The sequence below is a fragment of the Sus scrofa genome, chromosome 17, assembly GCF_054392235.1.
Source record: "Sus scrofa isolate SSC_HxYL_T2T_F1_AM1 chromosome 17, Sscrofa_HxYL_maternal_Yorkshire_Landrace_v2.0, whole genome shotgun sequence".
Classification (NCBI taxonomy): domain Eukaryota; kingdom Metazoa; phylum Chordata; class Mammalia; order Artiodactyla; family Suidae; genus Sus; species Sus scrofa.
In genome coordinates, this window is record NC_139399.1 from 47,713,878 (window position 1) to 47,732,959 (window position 19,082).

General features: G+C 48.5%; 1 protein-coding gene across 1 annotated transcript in view; it reads right to left on the reverse strand.

The window, feature by feature from the left end:
• The window catches only part of MTCL2 (microtubule crosslinking factor 2), a 79,449-nt gene that overhangs the window by 16,631 nt on the left and 43,736 nt on the right, over positions 1-19,082 (reverse strand). The window contains exons 5-10 of the mRNA XM_005672920.4: positions 17,498-18,685; positions 14,609-14,755; positions 10,435-10,560; positions 9,053-9,283; positions 2,746-2,850; positions 1,552-1,719 (exon numbers count right to left, since the gene is read on the reverse strand). Of these exons, the coding sequence (XP_005672977.2) occupies positions 1,552-1,719; positions 2,746-2,850; positions 9,053-9,283; positions 10,435-10,560; positions 14,609-14,755; positions 17,498-18,685 (1,965 nt within the window). The remainder of the gene's footprint in view (positions 1-1,551; positions 1,720-2,745; positions 2,851-9,052; positions 9,284-10,434; positions 10,561-14,608; positions 14,756-17,497; positions 18,686-19,082) is intronic.

Genomic DNA, 19,082 nt, shown 5'->3' on the forward strand with positions numbered 1-19,082 from the left:
TAGTGATGACCATTTTCGGTATTTGACAGAGGAATAAGATGCTCAAAGAGGAGTTCCCGTCGTGGCGCAGTGGTTAACAAATCCGACTAGGAACCATGAGGTTGCAGGTTCGGTCTCTGGCCTGGCTCAGTGGGTTAAAGATCTGGCGTTGCCGTGAGCTGTGGTGTAGATTGCAGACGCGGCTCGGATCCCGCGTTGCTGCGCCTCTGGCGTAGGCCGGTGGCTACAGCTCCGATTGGACCCCTAGCCTGGGAACCTCCATATGCCGCGGGAGCGGCCCAAAGAAATAGCAAAAAGACAAAAAAAAAAAAAAAAGTTCAAAGAGGTTATTTGTCCCAGGTCACATAGCTATAAAACAGTAGAGGTTCCTAGTTCTTGCTTCTTAGGATATTTCAACTCTTACCTGGTATTTACTAGGGTTTTTAGTGGGGGACATGCACACAGTTACATAAAGTATGTGTGCAAGAATCACCCCAGTGTGACAGCTTTCTTGACTCCAAACCTTGGGGGGTGGACAGAAGGTAAATGTGCAATCTCAAGAATCCATGCACCCCACACCCCCCAGGCTGTGGTCATGTCCCTGGGGAGAGGCGAACCTGGAATGGCTGGGGTTGGGGGAGAACAGGAGCAATGAACACTGTGGAATGTGCGGATGGGGCAGGAGCTATGAGATCTGCAGCGGGGATTGGGAGGAGAGAGTGGTGGCACCTGAAAGCCAGGAGTCTGAGCATTGGGAAGAATGTGGCATCATGGTCATGGGGAGCCAGGAGAGCAGAGGTTTGGGGAGCAAGGGTCAGGTCTGCCACCTACTACTAGCTGGGTGACCTTGGGGAAGAAATTTAACTCCTCTGTGGCTGTTTTGTCACTTGTCCAAAAAGGATCAGTATACCCACTTCTGAGGGGTCCATGATGCCTGGGAAGGCTGCCTGCATAGGGGCAGGATGGGGGAAGCTGGGCTCTGCAGAGCTGTGGCATAGGGGAGGGGTGGAGAAAGCACACCCTCTCACTTCTCAGACCAGAGTTGGGGGAAAGCAACCTGCCTCCAGGCACACAGCAGAGACCAAATACCCAGGGTTCCTGGTTAAGGCTCCTTTGATCATCTGGGTTGTAAGGAAGGGAGTTGCCCACTTTGGATGGAGGGAGCAAAACAAGCCAGGTAGCAGGAGGTTAGGGGGATCCTTCTGAGGACACAGGCAGCAGAAGGCTGGGTATGAGGATAAGGTTGTCACCAGGTGCAGACAGGCATTTAAGTGTTCTGGCCTCACCTGCGAACACATGGTGTGGCAGAGGTGCCTGAAATGCCCCCATGCTCCCTTGTCAATCCCTCAGCTGCCTTCCCTGGCCCAGGCACCCTCAGTCCCCACTGTTTCTGGTACCCTTGCTGTGTGACTCTAGGCAAGTCTCCCACCCTCTCTGGGCCACGAGGGAGGTGAAGAGGTTCCCATGCTTCTAGGAGCATGGCTTGGGCATCTTGCTCTCTAGTCTGACAGCTGAGGCCCTAGCCGAGAGGGGAACAAGGTGGGGGATGTCTCTAACAGGTAGGAGACTCACCGGGGTGATATGGCTCTTAAGCTCTGCTCGCTCTGTCTCCCAGGTGGCCTTGGCCTTTGCAAACTGTTGCTGAAGCTCAGTCAGACCTCGGCGTTCATCCCGGAGCAGCCAGCATAGCTCCTTCAGCGTCACCTTCATGTCGGCCAGTGTCTTGATGTACTCGTTGGGCTACAGAGGGGGGCAAGGCCTGGGTCAGGAGCTTTCAGAGCGGTGAGGAAGGGAGGCTGGGCTGGGAAGTCACCCAGAGTCCAGCCTGGGATTCCACCAGGCTTCAGGCAAGTCCCATGACCTCTCTGGGTCATCTCCCCACAAAATAGGCCTAACAAGCCCAGTCCTGGCTACCTCCTAGGCTGACATGCATCCCAGCCTCACATAAACACAAAATTCTGCAGTTACAACAAGTATTTAGCCTGAATATGAGCTGGAGCCTGGCATCCCTGAAGCTCTGCAGCAGCTGAGCCTGGGTCTTTCTCTTTGTCCAGGATCTGCCTTCTCTGACCCACCACAGGCTAGATGGGGAGTCTGAACCATGGAGCCTGACTGCCTGACTCAGGCCCAATCTTCTTCCCTGGGTCCTGCTATCTGGCTCTGTTTTGCTCCCTCCATCCAAACTGGGTAACACCCTTCCTTACCCACCTATAACCCAGCTTATTGTGGGTGACTCTGGGAGCCTGACTCCACTGCTCCACTTCCTCATGGCTTGACACGACGGTTTCTGATCCTCAGTCACAAGGCCCTTCTTCATACAAGTCAGTCCAGCCTGATGTCCTTACCCCTACTATGTACATCCCAAGCTGCAGACAGTCTCAGAATACCTTGGCACACCTCTGCACATATAGTTCTCTTGGTACTGAATGGCCTTTTCCCCATTCTGTATTAGGCAAGCTCCTATACATCCTTCAAAGCCCACCACCTATGACCCCCTTCTCTGTAATACCATCCCCTACACTCCAAATAGAATTAACTGCTCTCTCACCTGTGACCCCACACAGTCCATCATCTGACCCTCTATCACTGCTCTGGGGTGACCTACATACCCCATAGCACTGAGCAACTGGGGCCAGTGATCAGGCAATAAGCCTCTGCAGTCCTAGTGCCTGATAGGACTGAGGTCAGAGAAAGCAACAAGATGTGATCACACAACACAAAGGAACAAATGAAAAGGACAGGACTGGAAATGGGCTGAGAACGCACCGTGTTTTGGGTCCAGCTGTCCCCTGCGCAGGTCTTATTATCAGAATGTTGGGCATTTATTTCCTCTTCCTCCATCAGCAGGTACAGCTCCTTCATGCTATTTACCTGTTTTTTAAAAACCACACTCAACAGGGGGTGGGAGGGCATCATGCCTGGGGAATGTGACCCTCAGGGGGAGGGGATACAGGCTAGTGGCCCAGATGGAAAGGAGGTTACATAGCCAGGTGGGAAGAAAGAAAGGGGGTTTATAGAGCAGGATGGACCAAAGGCACCCCAGCTTGGTGCTGACTTCCCTAATTTTAACTTTGACCCCTGGGCACCATCCAAGCCAAGGGGCACAGCTGGAGAGTCAGGCCCTTCTGGCTCATACCATCTCTTCTGCCCCAGGGACCATGAGACACCCCTGAGAACTACTCAGAAATAGCTAGGTTGTCAAGCAGGCACTGTGGTTGGAATAAAAGGGCTGCAAGGCACCCTCGTAATTATAGATAAGGGCAAACAAACAAAGGTTTGAGTGGACAGAAGGGAGCCTTCCTGGGAAGGGTTTTGTTTTGTTTTTTTGGGGGGGCTGCATCCATGGCATGTGTAAGTTCTGGGGCCAGGGATGGAACCTGTGCCACAGCTGTGACCTTAGCCACAGAAGTGACAATGCCAGATCCTTAACCTGCTGGGCCACCAAGGGAATCCCAAGAGATTCTGGGCAGAAGTCCAGAACCAGCCCAGGAGACCAGAGTCTAGTTCAGGATGGGGATGAAGAAGCAGCCACCTTCTTTTTTCAGTTTGTTTTTTTGTTTTCCATATTCCTGTGGCATACGGAAGTCCCCAGGCTAGGGGTCGAATCAGAGCTACAGCTGCCGGCCTACACCACAGCCACAACAATGTGGGATCCAAGCCAAGTCTGCGACCTACACCATAGCTCAACACAACAGGAACTCCCAAGAAGCCACCTTTTAGCTAGGGTGCACATTCATTATTCATTCATTTATTCAGTCCACAAATATACACTGAACACCTACCAACTGCCAGGCCCTGTATTTGGAGCTGGGGATACATCAGTGAACAAGACAGACAAAAACCCTGGTCCCCTTGAGCTTCCATTCCAGTGGCAAGAAAACAAACAAATATGTGAAATACATAAAATGTCATTAAATATATGGAATACCCCATAATAATAGGTACTATGGGGAAAAAAAAAAAAAAAAGCCAGGAAAGGAGCTAGGATGTGTTGCACTGGGTGGTCAAAGAAAGCCTTAGAGAGAAGATGATATTTGGGCAAAGTTCCAATGGAGGTCAAAGAACAAACCATGTGAAAACCTGCAGGTTGAGAATTCCAGGTTAAGGTCATGGCAAATGCAAAGGGCCTGAGGTAGGAACATATCTGAGCGTGAGAGCCAGGGAGGAAGTGAGGGGTATAGGAACCAAGGCTGGCTGACCAGGCTTTTGCAGGGACTTCAGCTTCTACTCTGGGTGAAATGGAAGCCAGAGGATTGTACCGAGGAGTGACACTGGCCTGACCTGTAGTTTTACGAGATCACTCTAGCTGCTGTGTTGAGGTACTTTATAGGGCAGCAGCAGAGCTCCATACTGCACGACACCAGGAGTGCAACCACATGGAGTATGTGCTGCCCTGTTTTGAATATGAGATGCTTGTCAGAAGGGTGCCAGGGCAGAAGCAGGGAGACCAGTTAGGAGGCTACGGTGATAATCCAGGCAAGAAGCCCTCAGATGGGGCGATGAGGGGGTTGGCAGTGCAATGGATCAGATTCTGTAGATTCAAGATAGATGTGCAACACACAAGAAAGGCCATTTAAGCCAAGTGCCTGGACAAACTCCCCATGGCAGTTAAGTGTATGTAAGGGAGAGACACAGCCTAAAGGCTGAGCCCTGGGGACTGTGACAGTAAGAGGTCAGTTCAGAGAGAAAAGGAGGGTCCATCCAAGGAGACTGAGAAGGAGCAACCAGGGAGGTGGAAGGAAAACAAGACCGTGGTGTCCTAGAAACCAGATAAAGAAGGGTTTCCAAGGTCAGGGTCAGGGCAGGCCCTGAGGCTGGGAAGTATGTTGGGGAGCAGGGCCTGTGTGAATACACACTCACTTTTGGGGTATCTATATACACAGGTGCATAATTGTTTCTCTGAAATTCTTTGGGGCCAGGTGTGCTTGGAATTCAGAAGTAATCAAGATTTAGAAAGATAGGCGTTCCCATCGTGGTGCAGTGGTTAACGAATCCGACTAGGAACCATGAGGTTGCGGGTTTGGTCTCTGGCCTCGGTCAGTGGGTTAAGGATCTGGCATTGCCGTGAGCTGTGGTGTGGGTTGCAGACACGGCTTGGATCTGGTGTTGCTATGGCTCTGGCGTAGGCCGGTGGCTACGGCTCCGATTAGATCCCTAGCCTGGGAACCTCCATATGCCGCAGGAGCGACCCTAGAAAAGGCAAAAAAACCAAAAAAAATTTAGAAAGATAATACGGGACCTACGCCGTATATTGTGTATCAGCCCCATCTGGTGTAACACCCCATGCGCACAGACAGCAATATTTCCCCTTCAGACAAACATGTGAATGGAATGTGAAATGTGACAAATAAAGGTCTGGCTGCCAAATGAATGTCAGGTCAATTTTTTCCAACTGAGTTAGACACAACAAAAACACCCTTCTTAGAGCTTCTGGATTTCAGAATTGAGGGCAAGAAATCAAAGATCTTTATCTGTAGGAGAATGGGGATAATAACTGTTTCCACATCATGGGATACGTGTAAAAGTGAAATGCAATTATCAACTCAGAGCATTTAACGCAGTGCCCTCAACTATAAATACTCAAAGAGATGAGGTTTATCATCTCTAGCTTTAATTCTGCACGGGCAGAAAATACATATAATCTTTAAAAGTGTGAATGTATGAGACACCAACACCAAATGCTATCATTTACATGTGGAATCTAAAAAAAGGACACAATGAACTTCTTTGCAGAACAGATACTGACTCACAGACTTTGAAAAACTTATGGTTTCCAAAGGAGACAGGTTGAGGGGCGGGGGGAAGCACTCGGGGTTTGGGATGGAAATGCCTTAAAATTTGGTTGTGATGATTGTTGTACAAGTATAAATGTAATAAAATTTATCTAGTAATTTAAAAGTACAGATAAAGAAGTGTGAAAGTACATCAAACTTGTTATTTATATAGTTATGTGCATTTTATTATGTACTTTTTACATGCATTTTTATACACATGGGCTGTAGAGCATACATATGTATATATATATTTTACAATGGGTGTGGTTATGTTTCTTATTAATGATGTCTATTTCAGTAAGTAGGTATATTTCTATTTACTATAGGAATATATATATATTGGTTTTTTTTTTTTTTTTTTTTTTTGGTCTTTTTGTCTTTTTAGGGCTGAACCTACAGTATACGGAGGTTCCCAGGCTAGGGGTGAATTGGAGCTGTAGCTGCTGGCTTATTTCACAGCCACAGCGACGCCAGATCCGAGCTGCATCTGCAACCTACACCACAGTTCACAGCAATGCCGGATCCTTAACCCACTGAGAGAGGCCAGGGATCCAACCTGCATCCTCATTAACCACTGAGCCATGACGGGAACTCCTATACATTGAATTTTCTATGCTTACACCTTATTATTTATTTTCTAAAGTAAGTTTTTATTTCTCTGTTACTTCAGTACATTGAAATGGCTAGGAAGATTTTCACCAAATATGGAGAGTTTGCCTGAGGCAAACTGATTTAAAACACAGGCTATGTGGACTGCAGGCAATTCATTTCTGGGGATGTGGGGAAACATCTTCCTTAGCTGCCAAAATTGGGCTTCAGCTGCGGAAAACAGTATAGTAGTTGCCCCCAAAATTAGAAATAGAACTCCCATTTGATCCAGGAATCCCACTTGTGGGTATATATCCAAAGGAAATGAAATCTGGAGCTCTGTGTGTTCACTGGGGCGTTTTCACAGTAGCCAAGACATGGAAACAACCTAAGTAAGAGGCTGTCTCTGAATGAATGGGTGAAAAAATGTGATACATACACATGATGAAATACTATTCAGTCTTAACAAAGAAGGAAATCTTGCCATTTGCAACAACATGGATGAACCTGGAAGACGTTATGCCAAGTAAAATAAGCCAGACAAAGAAAGGCAAATACTACAAGATCTCACTTATATGTGGCATCTGAAAATGTCACACTCATACGAACACAGAGTAGAATAGTGGTTGCTGGGGGCAAGTGGAGCAGGGAAAAGGAGTTAATAGGTAAGAATTTCAGGTGTTCAAGATGGAGAATTCTGGAGATGGATGGTTTAGTGTACTTAATACTAAATTGTAAACTTAAAGATGGTTAAAATGGTAAAAAAAAATTTTTGGCCCTGTCCACGGAATGCGGAAGTTCCTGGGCCAGGGATTAAGTCCGTGCCACAAGCAGCAACAAAGCCAGATCCGTAACCCACCAGGCCACCAGGGTAAATTTTATGTTACGTATATTTTACTATAATTTTTAAAAACAAATAAAAGTTTAAAAATCTATTTTAAAAAACTGGGCTTCATGCAGAGGCTTGTGTGGGACTTCCAAACAGGAGGTGTGGTCCTAAAGCAGATAGTGGCTTCCAAGAGGAAGTGTCACAGAGGGTGATGCTCGAGGGGCAGCCATGCTAGGCTTTTGAGCTGCCTCTCACAGAGGTACCTCTGTGTCAGACATTCCCAGGCAAAGGCAGTAGGGAATGTGTCCATCTAATGATGGTCAGTGATTCTCTCCAGAGGCCCCTGGGGAGGAGGCAGGAGGCCTGTGAGAAGCATCATGAGCCCTGATGGGGGTGGGGGAAGGAGATCTTGCTACAGACTCCGGTCTAACAGTATCCCCTGCATCAGGAACATTCAGGCTACTCTGGGGGACTCGGGACAGGGGTACACTGGGACTGCCACTGGCCCTCATTGGCTTTGGAATTGAGTAGCTTGAGTCAGAGAAGGGCCAAGCCTGGGCTATACCAGAGGTACTTGTACCTAAAAAGCCAAGGCCGAGGTAAGCAGTGCCACTCAGGTAGATGTGACTGAGGTATGACATCCTTACCTGCCCCCTTCTCTGAGCAATGTTAGCATGCTGATGATGATGGGAGGCAGGGCTTTGAGGACAAAGGGTCCTGCACAGGCTGAGGGACAAATGGGCCACAGGAGTCCTTCCCACACTTCATGCATTCCCAAAGCTCCATTCCTCAACTTTCTTGCCTAATACCACCAGTTCCATCATCAACGTTTCATGTCAACCTACTCTTTCTAGTTAAATAAATATATTTTAAAAGGAAGCTGATACTACTACTAAAATTGTAGAGCTAGTGACCATTATCATTGTCAAAGATAACATTAACCATAAAATAGGTATAGGAGTTCCCTTGTGGCCTAATGGGTTTAGGATCCGGGATTGTCACTGCTGTGGCTCAGGTCGCTGCTGTGGCAAGGGTTTGATCCGACTTGAAAACTCCCATGTGCCTCAACATAGCTAAGAAAATATAGTAAGTAAATAAATTTTTAAAAGATTAAAAAATAGCTAACTTCCCTAAGTGAAAAATAAGCAGCAATAAAGAATGAACTACTTTTACATGCAAAACGTGGATGAATCTCAAAGAATTATATTAAGCAAAAGCCAGACACAAAAGACTACTATATGAGGTTCTAGAATAGGCAAAATTAATCCGTGGTGTACGAAGTCAGAACGGTGCTGACTACCAGGCTGGGCATATTGCCTGGGCCACTGGCAATATGCGCACTGCAATCTGGGAGGTGCTATTCTACGTATCTGCCGGGGGGAGGGGGGGAGGGGGGTATGCATAAAAACTCCGTCGGCTATACACTCTCTGTATGTGAGTGATACCTTAAGGGAGTAAAAAATATTAATACATACCATAGTTTACAATATTACATTACAACAACATAGATTTGCAACAAAACTAGATCATTAAAGGCACTTAGATACTGTTGCTTGCTGAAGACTCAGGTTTGTTAAAAAGGGAAACCAACAAGCACTAAAGACCTACCGGCCCCCAAAGAGACTTTCTCCTGGTGAGGCGGAGACCACGTCTTTCCTTTTTACCGCAGCATCCCCTGCACCTGCCCTGGCATCCACTAAAGGGATGGTTCTCAACAAACTGAATGAGCCAGTGCATGAAGGATGGAAGCTGCAAGCTGATGGCACATATCTGAGCCCCAGGGCTGTGTCTACCCAGCTGGGTGTCCCTCTGGTCCTCTCTCCCCTACCCCAGTCCCTGTCCCAGTCCTGGTGGGGGTGGGGGGGTAGACACTGGACCGTACCTCAAGGAAGTCATCCCCCTCGTTGGGCAAAACCTTGCCCTGCCTCCAGCGCTTGAGGAACCACCTGAGCTTCATGAAGAGTAGAAGGAAATTGTGCTTGAACTGCTGGGACTCTTGCACCAACATGTTCTTCTCCTGGCTCCAGAATTTCTGCTCCAGCCTGCGCTGGAGGCTCAGACTCTGCAGCTCAAACTCCCGCCTCAGGAGCGCCCTCTGCTGGTCCTCCTTCAGCTGCAAGGGGGACAAGCGTGTGAGCCACCCCATTCCCAGCCTCAGAGAAGGAAAATTCTGGTGGTGCCTATTGGTGATCCCTGCCTGGGATTCCACCACTAGCAGTTTGTTGTGAAATTACCACTTCCCTCCGCTACTCCAGGGAAGAGAAACTCATAGAAACAGCAGCAATTATAGTAACAACCAGTGAAAGAGCTGGGCCTTGAACCTGGTGGCTCTGTCTGATATGACATCATCTAATGAGCACATAGCAGGCACTAATGTTTCACATGAACTCTCATATTTAATGAGTCACCTGGGAGGATGAGCAATGATGGCAGGGAGCAATGACCCACGTGCAGAGCAAAGGGCGTGCTCGGAATGCTGAGAACATCAATACCCAAGAAGCCATGTGGTGTCAAGGCTCAGATGGAGCCCATAACTTGGACTAGAATCCCAGGCCCACCTCGCCCTGCAGATGTAACCCCGGGCAAAGCACTTCAGCCCTCTGGGCATCAGTTTCCCCAACTGTAAAATGAGGACACCTCACAGGGGAAAACCCGAGGATTCAAGGGCATGACAGGAGTTCCCGCTGTGGTGCAAAGGGATCAGCAGCATTTCTGCAGCACTGGGATACGGGTTTAATCCCTGGGGTTGGCTCAATTGGTTGAAGGATCCAGTGTTGCCGTGGGTTTGCAATAGGTCACAACTGCAGCTAGGATCTGATCCCTGGCTGGGAACTCCGTAGAAGGTGCCACCAAACAAACAAACAAACAAACAATCGAACAAACGTGATGTGTGGAAAGTACACTGCAATCCTGCTATACAGTAAGGGCTTAATAGTTTCCTTCTACTAGCAGAACTACCATCTTGATTACCAGCCAGGCCTACAGGCTTTCTAATACAGATTTGGGGGCAATATTTTATGGGTGGGAAACTGAGGCCCAGAGGTGAGGCGGGATGGGCCTGAGGTCACACAGGCCGTCAATGACAAGCCCAGGATTCCAGTCTAGCACAGCGAATGCAGTCCCCAGGGGAGCATGGGGTGGGAAAACACAGGCTTCCCCTGGACGTCTTTGCCTCTGAAGGTCCATGGACCTCTAAGCTTTCTGCCTTCAGTTCAGGGAAGAGGGGCTGCAGCAGGTGCAGGGAGGGCCCTGGGCACCACCCACCTGCACCATTTTCTGGTTGAAGTTGTCAGCCTCCTCCTTCCGCAGCTGCCGTTCCTGGGAGAGCTGCTCTTGTAGGCCCCGGAGGCTGTCGTGGGCCTCAGCCAGCACCAGCTGCAGCTCCTTGATCTGGGGTCGAAATGAGGGACACGGATAATGAGGATGGGGGAGAGAGAAGGAGGAGGGCAGAAGCTGTGGTCAAAGGATGAGGGAGGTGGGGAGCAACAGCAGTAAGTCAAACCTGAACTGTCCTTCAAGTACAATCCAGGGAGGAGGGCTGTCCCGAGCTTGGTGGGTTGCCATGACGATGAAATCAAACAGTGCACATCAAATCTAGCTACTGTTATAATTTTAACTTGATCATTTCTCCCTGAAACTTACTTAAGGAAAATAAATTTGACTGTGAAAACTAAGTTTAATTCACAAAGATGTTCATCTCATTGTTTATAATTGTAATCATTTATAAATAACTTAGATAATAAACGATGGGGATCAAACAAATGTGTTTAATCAACCTACTCATATGTAAAAATGCATTCAACTTACACTTAAGGATAGTGTCCTTTATTTTATGTATATTATTATGCTATACTTCAATAGACAGGTAAATATACATACCTCAGTAGAAAAACAGAGACACACACGAACTAAAGTTAACTATGTGATAATCGTGTGATGTTGACTTTCTTCTTTATATCTTTATGCTATGCTGCTTAGGGATTCTGTTACAGTTATTTGTTTATAATGACTCTAATAAAATCCTATAAAAATGACAATAAAACTACGTTTTTCAGGGAAATTGTGTTTATAAGGATTTGTAGCTTAACAGGCAAAACAAATCTCTTTTGTTAGCAGTCAGGATGGTGGCAAGATGAGGACTAGAAGGGAAGTTTTCAGGGACAGGTCATGTATTGTTCATTGATCTGCTCGCTGAATATATGAGTGTTCAGTTTATGAAAATTATTTAAGCTGTCCACCCACAATATGAGTGCCTTACTGCATTGTTATACTTCAATTAAGATTTCTGGGAGTTCCTAGGAGTTCCCGTCGTGGCGCAGTGGTTAACGAATCCGACTAGGAACCATGAGGTTGCAGGTTCGATCCCTGGCCTTGCTCAGTGGGTTAAGGATCCGGTGTTGCTGTGAGCTTCGGTGTAGGTCACAGATGTGGCTCGGATCCCGAGTTGCTGTGGCTCTGGCGTAGGCCGGTGGCTACAGCTCCGATTTGACCCCTAGCCTGGGAACCTCCTTATGCCACGGGAGTAGCCCAAGAAATGGCAAAAAGAAAAAAAAAAAAAAAATGATATCTGGGAGTTCCTATTGCAGCTCGGCAGGTTAAGGACCTGACATAGTATTTGTCAAGATGTGGGTTCGATCCCTGGTCTCACTCAGAGCGTTAAGAATCTGGTGTTGCCGCAGTGTACGGAATAGGTCTCAGATGCATCTTGGATTTGGTGTTGCTGTGGCTGTGGCATAGGCTGACAGCTGTAGCTCTGATTTGCCCTCCAGCCCAGGAACTTCTGGCAGGTGAGCCCATAAAAAGAAAAAAAGAAAAAGATTTCTAAAAGTTTTCCTATGATACATTTAACTAATGTCTTAAGAGAACTTTTAGCTGTTTTTAAAGCCATCATTCTTAGTCTTGTCCTGTCATTTCTTGGAGATTACTCTAGAAATGGGATTGCTGAGTCAGACTATTATAAACTTTTTGAAAGATTTTCTTTTCTTTTCTTTTTTGTATTTTTTGCTTTTTCTAGGGCTACTCCCGTGGCATAAGGAGGTTCCCAGGCTAGGGGTCTAATTGGAGCTGTAGCCACCGGCCTACACCAGAGCCACAGCAACGAGGGATCTGAGCCGCATCTGTGACCTACACCACAGCTCATGGCAATGCTGGATCCTTAACCCACTGAGAAAGGCCAGGGATTGAACCTGCAACCTCATGGTTCCTAGTCGGATTTGTTAACCACTGAGCCACAATGGGAACTCCAAAAGATTTTCTTATATGTACCTTGCCCACTAGGAAGCTTATAGGGATTGCTCATACCTTGCTCATGTAATAAATATTTGGTTCTCTTTGCTTTCACTAATGCAGGGTATTATCAATCTGTTTGGTCCCTTCAAATCTAATAACACATCTTTGTTTGCACTTTCCTTTTTTGGCCATACCCACAGCATGTGGAAGTTCCTGGGCCAGAGATTGAACCCATGCTGCAGTTGCAGCAATGCCAGATCCTTAACCAGCTGCACCACAAGGGAATATCCTGTTGCATTTTTATTTGCCAGTTACTGAGTATGGCATTCCTATTGTGGCTCAGTGGTTAATGAACCCCACTAGTATCCATGAGGACACAGGTTTGATCCCTGGCCTCATTCAGTGGGTTAAGGATCCAGTGTTGCCATGAGCTGTGGTGTAGGTTGCAAAAGTGGCCTGGATCCTGCATTGTTGTGGCTGTGGCTGGCGACTACAGCTCCAATTGGATCCCTAGCCTGGGAACATCCATATGCCATGGGTGTGGCCATGAAAAGACAAAAGACAAAAGACAACCCCCCCAAAAAAAACCCTGAGTATTTTTCATTAAAAAAAAGATTTCTAAACGTACTTTTACTAATAAAGGGAAATTTCTATCCTGTCATGTTAAGCAGTGAAATAAAAAGCAAAAATGTCAGCTCCTACTCCTACGTAAGAAGTCTGCAGGTATGGCAAGATATCCCTCTGGTAAAAAACTAAACATTTATTATCTGGCCAATAATGTGAAAATTTGGCAATGGGAGGCACTCTGGCTTGAGGCATATCCTCTAAGCTATTTTGTATGAAAAATCCTCATGGGCTCAATTCTCTCTGCCATCTCTGATGTTCTCCTTAATCTCAGTGCCCAATATGGGGCCTGGCAAATTATACCTTCTCAATAAAGAGTGGCTGAATTAAACAGTAATTGATTGTATGTAGGAAATTATTTTCTCTGCAGGTGAGCTGGCCTAACTTTTTTTCTCAAAAAGTAAGAAGTAAGTAGGCGTGTCCTGGTGGCCTACGGGTCCAGCATTGTCACTGTGGTGGTGGAGGTTCAATCCCTGGCCCAGGAACTTCTGCATGCCATGGGTGTGGCCAAACATAAATAAATAAAGGGTGAGCTCTTAACACAGTGCTTTGCACACAAATTTTCAAAAAATGCCTTGAATGTTTAAAAAAACAAAACAAACAAAACCCCCCCCCTGAGAATCCCTTGATTCCCATCCACTCCCCTCCTGGCTGCTAGGAAACTCAGACCACTTAGAGTTCGACGCACCAGCTTTAAGGGCTTCTCCACCTACACAGTACAAACTGGCCTTTCTGGGACCACAAACCTGCCTTTCCAGGGACACTATGAAGAAAAGGATGCTCAGGTTGGGCTCTTCTCGGGGCTCTCCATGGTTCAGGAGTCTCAGGGAGGCCCCATCCTGTCCATAGGAGCCTCTTCCTGCTTCAGGTTCGTTACAGTGTTGGGGGAGAGATTCAGTAGGTTTGGGAGTGGCTCAGAAGCACCCAGAATTCCTAGAGTCCTAGAAATCCTACAGCTTCCACTGGCTCTAATCCTCCCATGTTACAGACGGGGAAGCTGCAGCCAGAGAGTAGAGACATGCCCAAGGCCACACAGCCACACTGGAAGGTCCCCTGAGGCCCAGCGACGTGCTGTCATCCTTCTCCTCATGCCTACCCAACACAGATCAGGTCTTAAGCTAAGGTTTTTCATGTATTTAATCCTTTCAACCTTTATTTTAAAGATGAGAAACCTGAGGATCAGAGAAGTAAAGTGACAGTAACAGTTTTACAGCCGGTATATATAGATCCACAATTGGCAGCCAGTCAGTGGGACTGGAGAGATTGCTGCCTTCCTGCTAAAGAAAGGACTGGTTCCATTAAATGACGTAAATTATTAAATTCCCTGTGGAATTCAGTATAGGAAAACAAGATTTCTTATGCTAATTTCCATGGATGAATTCTAAACTTCCTTTTCTCATGCCATGAGAATGGCAAAAACTTCCCTGTTTTCCTTTCAGCCCTTGCTGTCAGGAAGCTTGAAACCAAAGGGACTACTCAAAACCCACATCATCACCAGCTAAGATTCTCCTGGATCAACCCGCTCTTAAGAGGCCTCAGCCCCTTCCTCCTACCCTCCCCGCTGCTTGCTCAGGTTGAGGCCCACCTCAGAGGCATAGGAATCATTGTCTTCAGCTCGGTAAGGTCTGAAGCTCCGGCTGGGGTCGGGCTTAGAGTCCAGGTCGCCAGTGCGGAAGGTCTCTCGTATCCTGGGCTCCCATTCCGGCAGGTCCCTGAAGTCAGGGGGCTGCACCTAGAGGCACGGGCAGAAGAGACTAAAGGTAACTAGCTCCAGACTCTAATAGCAGAACCTTTAGGGAGCTCCCTGATGGTCTAGTGGGTTAAGGACTGGGCACTGTCACTGCTGTGGTGCAGGCTCCACCCCTGTCCCAGGAACTTCCACATGCTGTGGGTTTGGCCAAAAAACCAAAAACCAAAAAAACAAAAAAAGCGCAGCACTTTTAAGGAGTAAGCAGCAGTGAGGAGGAGGCTTCATCTTTTTACCTGAGGTACTTCTGAAACTCTTTGAATGACTAAGAATTACTTTTGCAGTAGTGCTTTTCAGGGGGTAGAGGAGACAGACAAGTGCATTTGCCATTTTATTTTATTTTATTTTATTTTATTTTATTTTATTTTATTTTATTTTATTTTATTTACTTACTCATTTTTTGTCTTTTTAGGCCGGCACCCATAGCATATGGAGGTTCCCAGGCTAGGGGTTGAATCAGAGCTGTGGCTACCAGCCTACACCACAGACACAGCAATGCAGGATCCAAGCCTCCTCATCTGTGACCTACACCACAGATCACAGCAACACCGGATCCTTAACCCATTGAGCAAGGCCAGGGATCAAACCTGCGTCCTCATGGATGCTAGGCAGATTTGTCAACCGCTGAGCCATGATGGGAACTCCTGCATTTGCCATTGTAATTTTTTTTTTTTTTTTGCTTTCTAGGGCCACACTGGCGGCATATGAAGGTTCTCAGGCTAGGGGTCTAATCAGAGCTGTAGCCGCCGGCCTATGCCAGAGTCACAGCAACACGGGATCTGAGCTGTGTCTGCCACCTACATCGCAGCTCACAGCAACGCTGGATCCTTAACCCACTCAACGAGGCCAGGGATCAAACCCGAAACCTCATGGTTCCTAGTTGGATTCGTTAACCACCGAGCCATGATGGGAACTCCCTCCTAATATTTCTTTCTTTCTTTTTGTCTTTTTTGCCTTTTCTAGGGCCAATTCTGTGGCATATGGAGGTTCCCAAGCTAGGGATCTAATCAGAGCTGTAGCCGCTGGCCTACACCAGAGCCACAGCAACGCGGGATCGGAGCTGAATCTGCAACCTACACCACAGCTCACAGCAACGCCGGTTCCTTAACCCACTGAGCAAGGCCAGGGATCGAACCCGCAACCCCATGGTTCCTAGTTGGATTCGTTAACCACTGAGCCACGACGGGAACTCCTCCCTCCTAATATTTCTTTTTTTTGTCTTTTTACCATTTCTTGGGCCGCTCTCGCAGCATATGGAGGTTCCCAGGCTAGGGGTCCAATTGGAGCTGTAGCCACCAGCCTACGCCAGAGCCACAGCAACTCGGGATCCGAGCCACATCTGCGACCTACACCACAGCTCACAGCAACGCCGGATCGTTAACCCACTGAGCGAGGGCAGGGATCGAACCCACAAACTTCAAACTTCTGGTTCCTAGTCGGATTCGTTAACCACTGCGCCACGACGAGAACTCCTAATATTTCTAATAGTAGTTTATAAACATCAAGGCTGAAAGTTCATTACTTTTTTTTTTTTTTTTTTTTTTTTTTTTGGCTCCCCATGGCATACGGAGCTCCCAGGCCAGGCATCAGATCTGAGCCACAGTTGCAAACTAAGCTGCAGCTGTGGCAACGCCAGATCCTTAAACACACTGTGCTGGTCTGGGGATTGAATCTGTATCCTGGCGCTGTAAACATGTGGCCGATTCTGCTGTGCCACATTGGGAACACCAAGGCAGGAAGTTAGTTCGTTACCTTTATTTTAAATTTTTATTTATTTAGTTATTTTTGTTTGCTTTTGCTTTTAAGGGCCACGCGTGCAGCATATGGACATTTCCAGGCTAGGGGGCGAATCGTTGCTGCAGCTGCCGGCCTACACCACAGCTCACGGAAATGTAGGATCCCCGACCCACTGAGCGAGACCACGGATTGAACCCACTTCCTCGTGGATGCTAGCTGGATTCGTTTCCTCTGTGCCACAGATCTCATCTGATCTTGGAAGCTAAGCAGGGCAGGCCTGGTTAGTACCTGGATGGGAGTTCATTACCTTAAGAAAACCAAGTTTCTTTCCTTTGCACAGGGTCTGATCAAAGCATTTTTTGGTTTGTTTTAAATAATACTAGTTTTAAAATACAAAATTGCAAAAGAAACAAAGGAAAGAAGAAAGAGCAACCTGGCAAAAAACAGGGCCTTGGAATCGATCCTTTAATTTACCAATAGTAAATGAGTAAGTGGACTGTGAAGTATTCACTCCGTGAGATTGTATCATCATGAGAACAAACTATTGCCACCTGAGACAACAAACATCCTGGTGAGTGAGAGAAGCCAGGCAAAGGTGAGTGTGTACTGTGTGATTCAATTTATGCAAAGTCCAAAGACAGACAAAACTGAGTCAAGAGAGGGGTCACCCTTGAGAGTGGGCACAGTGGCTAAAGGGGACCCGAGGGAGTTCCCGTTGTGACTAAGCGGTAATGAACCCGACTAGGATCCATGAGGATGCGGGTTTGATCACTGGCCTCTTGCAGTGGGTTAAAGGATTCAGTGTTGCAGTGAGCAACGAGGCTTGTAGGTAGTGCAGTATGGGTTGCAGACAAGGCTTGGATCCTGCGTTGCTGTAGCTATGGTGTAGGCTGGCAGCTATAGCTCCAATTCGACCCCTAGCCTGGGAACTCCCATATGCCTAAGAAAGAAAAAAAAAAGGTCATAGGGCCTGTGACTGGGCCATCTTACCTGGAAGTCTGAGCCAAGGTCTTTGGCCAGAAGAATCTCCTTGGAGGGCCCCTGGGAGCCCAAGGAGGGCAGAGCCGAGAAGGGCTCTGGCTGCTCCTTGGTGGGACCCCCGAGGACCGAGTCTGCCTTCCGTGTGAAGGCGTTGAGCTCCTGCTGGAGCAAGCTCAGCCTCACCAGGAGAGCGTGGATCAGCTTGGTGTCCCTGGGGCCCTCGCTGTTGTTGTCGGGGGCCTCATGCAGCCGAAAGTCAGCACATTCGTTGTCCAGACACAGACGGAGGCCAGCCGAGAAGCCGTTGGCATCAGCCACCAGGACATCAATGGCCTTGCTGACCAGGACGGCCTGCTCCCGAAGCCCAGACAGCACTTCGGCCTCCCTGGCTCTGCAGAGCCGGGCGGCGTGGGGCCCCTGGACCTCGCCAAGGGCAGCAGGCACACACTGGGCGGAGTCCCCGGCCTCAGCGTCCGTCTCCAGCATCGGCCGTGTGCTCTGGCAGGAGGCAAGGTCGCAGCGCTGCAGGTTGGAGAGGAGCACCCGGTTCTCGTACTGTAGCTTCTTGACCTTGCCGCTGAGCTCGCCGATCTGCAGCTTGGCAGCTGCCAGCTCCTCCTGCGAGGGCTCGCTGAGCACGGAGCAGCTGTCCTCCGACAGCGTCACGTCCAGCTCGTGCTCCGAGCGGTACTTGGCCAGCTCAGTCAGCAGCAGCTTGTTCTGGTCCTCCAGCTCAGCTGAGGAGCGCCGGAGCAGCTCGGCCTCCTCCTCCACGAACTGCAGGTGCCGCCGCAGCTCCGCCGTGCTCTCCCCACACTCGCCGCCACCCAGGGCAGAGAAGGCCAGGCGGGCCTCGGGGCCCCCGCAGCCGCCGCCACCGTGATCCTTCATGTCGTCCATCTCAGCCCGCAGACCGCGGTTTTCCACCTCCAGCTCCACGATGCGGCGGCTCAGCAGGTTGGCTTCCTCCTCCACCAGCTTCAGATGTACCTTGAGCTCGGTCTCCCGCGAGTGGGGCGCGTCAGCCAGCTCCTCAGCCGACAGGGCACCGTCCAGGTCCCCGTAGAGCGAGCGGTACTTGAGCAGCTCCTCCTTCATGCCATCGTTCTCCTTGGCCAGCTTGGTGAGCTTCTTGCACATGAGGGCCGACTCCTCCTTTGCAAAGTGCAGCTGGCACTTCAGGTCGGCGCTGTCCTCCTAGAACAGATAGACACGACCCAGCAAGATGAGTGTTGGGAGGCTCAGCAGCTGTGCTTAAGGGAGCACTAATACATGCTGGGGACACAGCCCTGACCCTCAAGGAGCTGGGGGGTGGGTCCACAGGGGAAGCAGAGAGGAGGGTGTTGATAATGCAGCCAAGATGGGGCGCCACATATAGTCTGGGGAGTCCAGGAGCGCTTCCTAGAGTAGGTGACATTTTGCCAGGGTGACCGTTGCTGCTACTACCACTGACATTGTGGTTTCCTCATCTGAAAAATGGTGCAGTGATAACCGCCCCCCCACAGACCATGAAGAAAATTAGACAATGTATAATGCCTCAGGAGTTCCCACTGTGGTGCAGTGGGCTAAGAATCTGACTGCAGCAGCTCAGGTT